Consider the following 2,819-nt stretch of genomic DNA (forward strand, 5'->3'; position numbering starts at 1 on the left):
ACTGCCATACGGAAAGTTTTAGGCGGTTATTTCGATCAAAATACAAAAATATTTCACGATAAAAGGAAACGGTAGCTTCAGATAGGTATGTAGTATCATTTTAAACGGGATACAGGTTTCTAGAACAGCCACTGTGTGCCTACGGAAGTTGTATCCTTTTGAAATTGTCACGAGTGAAATTTGCACTGATCATTTCGCAATCATTCTTCGCTCTCAGATGCTTTCTCGCCACATTGTGCTTAACGCTAAAGAAGATCTACTTCGACGTGTGGTTTTTTTAAAAGATTTTGTATGCTTAAATTATTTTAGTTAGGATACATTCGACGAAAAATAAATTTGTGCTGACATTTTATGTTCTGCGCGAAATGTGTTTACGCTGGTTTACGGGGTTGTCATGGCAAAAAATCCGTTTTCGGATTCTTCGTTTCTTTGGGAGCAAAGTATCCGTGTGATCTGAGATCAATGATCCAATTTTGGATTTTCCCAAAGAAACGCACCCCAAGTCATCTGGCGAGATAAAATAATATTAAAGCCAGGATCCGAGCCAGGATCAGAGCTAGGATCCTAACCCTTTTATAAAAGCTAACCGCAAGCAACCGGTTAAGTAGGCTAACTGGAGAGCTATTTAGGCCAGTAAGTGCTAGTCGGCTTAAGCTAACCGAACGCTATTCAGACTAACCGGAGCGCTAGTTTGGCTAACCGGATCCTGGATCGAATCCTGGCTCGGATCCTGGCTCGAATCCTGCCTCAAATCCTGGCTCGAAGTTTCGGTATCCTTTCATAGGGCATGGTTTAACATAGTAAACGACGGTATCCGAGGAAAAACAGACGGATGTCGCGACATCAAGTGTTCAAAGCGAGCAAAACAGAGCAATATTTGAAGATTGTGATCCCACTTGTTGGAAGAAGCAGCTAGCTGCTGCGCCGCAAACATTTTAAGCGGGACGTGTTTTCTATAGAAGTTGCTCATATTAGTGTAAGGAAACATTTTCGAAACATATGAGAATTTCCTTTCCACCGTGCATGCGTTCAACTGCAGAGCTATACTACTGACGGGAGTTTAGGAGAAACGCCGGACCAAGTTTTAGACTCTTCTGTTAGGAAAGCAAGGATAAAACAAATAGCGGCCAAAGTTGCTGATATTTCAAGTTCGGAACGAAACACTCAGTATTTTCCACCTTTAAACATGTATTTGCAAACGAAAGAACGCGCAAAATCTATTAAGTTCCTTGCAAATTTCTCAGAACGTCACACTGTACTTTCCGGGAAAAGCTTAAAACTGCCACGTCCATCTGTTTAACAGTAACGGTAGTAAATTTCTCTCGTGAAAACACAGCATCGGCCAGCTGAAGCTATGTAGTACCCCTCTTTTTTCCTCGATCGCCTGCCCGCTTTTTCGCACCTCCAGTCCCCAATTACTGAAAGCCAAGAACAGGCTACTATCTACACAACCTAATTGTGACGAGGTCATTTAACCTTTTAAATTATGCACGAGTCCAAACGCCGACCCGAGCAACGAGAATACAGCAATTGTTATTGTTATTTGTATCTTGAAAAGACGAAATCCATAACCGCGTCTTTTACTCTGTACAAGGAACACTTCTAAGTCTTGCCGTGAATAAAACGTTTCCCCGGGCAGGAAGTCCAACTTGTCATTCAAGTCTTGCACGAGAGTAGACTCGTGCCAGGTCACATAGCTGGCTGAAAGGAACGGAAAGAAAAACTTGAACGCTACGACTAGTGTTCCAGAGATCTGAGCCATGTATTCCTCGGGAAAGCGAGGCTCCCTTGCCGCTTCCCACCAATCAAAAATGTTCACCAACAAAACCACAACATAGAAGAGCATGTGAATAACAAACCAAACTCGTATGCTGTTGACCCGCTCTGCTATCTGTTCACGTACTTGTCTGTGAATGATTAAAGTGTTTCGTACGTCTCCTGTGCACTTAGCTATGCGCGCATATCCTCTGGAGAGGTCATTTTTCATGGTTAGGCACAGCGAGAAAAACACACAGCAAACTCCAACAGAGGAATACATACCCCAGTAAATCGACACCACTAGAGGGTAGAAAACGCCATTGCATGCGACCGAATGATAGCACTTTTGTAAAACGGCGTGCTTAATGTGGTTTACGTCAAAGATAACTTGATAGTAAGCATCTCCAAATAGAACCCACGACACTAGAAGTACACCGGTGAACAGAGCTGCATTGATGGCTCGGTGTTGATTTTTGTTCAAATCTTTCATCCATTCATGCGATTGATGTCTAAAGTAATAGAGAGCCAGAACGTAGGACGCATAGCCGCTTATCCACAGAGCTGTAAGCATCATTTTGGAACCTATGTGAAAGGTAAGCTGACCTGGAATAACTATGAAGTACATATGCGCACATAAGCCGAACAACAGATGGAATACTGGTATGAAAGTAAGCGGCCATATTGATCTCTTCTTCTTAGGCAGCCAAAAACCAAGGAAAGCAACTGCTAGTAAACAAGATAATGGCCAGTTGGAATCAAACAAAACGTACCTCAACTTTGCGCAGATTCTCCGACAACATCCATTTGATCTTCGAAGTCTTTCGTCGTATTCGTTTTGCCTTCCGCCAAATGCACTTTCTTCTTCAGACGAATCATAAGCTCCTCCTGGCCATTGTATGGGGCTTCTTATTTCTTCAGTTTCCGATCTTGAGCCTGTGGAATTTACAACTAGTCGCTTTGTTACTCCCATCAAAGGATCTGTTTCTGCGGGTTCTATTGCCTCCTCCATGACCTTACTTGATATTTTTGTTGCGTTGTTTTTAGTTTTAAGACTTACGCGT

At 42.7% G+C, this 2,819-nt stretch overlaps 1 protein-coding gene across 1 annotated transcript; it reads right to left on the reverse strand.

Annotated features, from left to right (window-relative positions):
• On the reverse strand, positions 1-2,819 carry LOC144634994 (uncharacterized). Its single transcript, XM_078494049.1, has one exon. The coding sequence runs from the start codon at positions 2,765-2,767 to the stop codon at positions 1,472-1,474; it is 1,296 nt and encodes a 431-aa protein (XP_078350175.1). The 5' UTR covers positions 2,768-2,819; the 3' UTR covers positions 1-1,471.

This window comes from Oculina patagonica, chromosome 13, assembly GCF_052425735.1.
Source record: "Oculina patagonica isolate OP01 chromosome 13, crgOcupat, whole genome shotgun sequence".
Taxonomy (NCBI): Eukaryota; Metazoa; Cnidaria; class Anthozoa; order Scleractinia; family Oculinidae; genus Oculina; species Oculina patagonica.

Coding starts and splice junctions, on each gene's coding strand:
- LOC144634994 (XM_078494049.1), bottom strand. CDS start 2,767: ATGGAGGAGGCAATAGAACCCGCAGAAACAGATCCTTTGATGGGAGTA.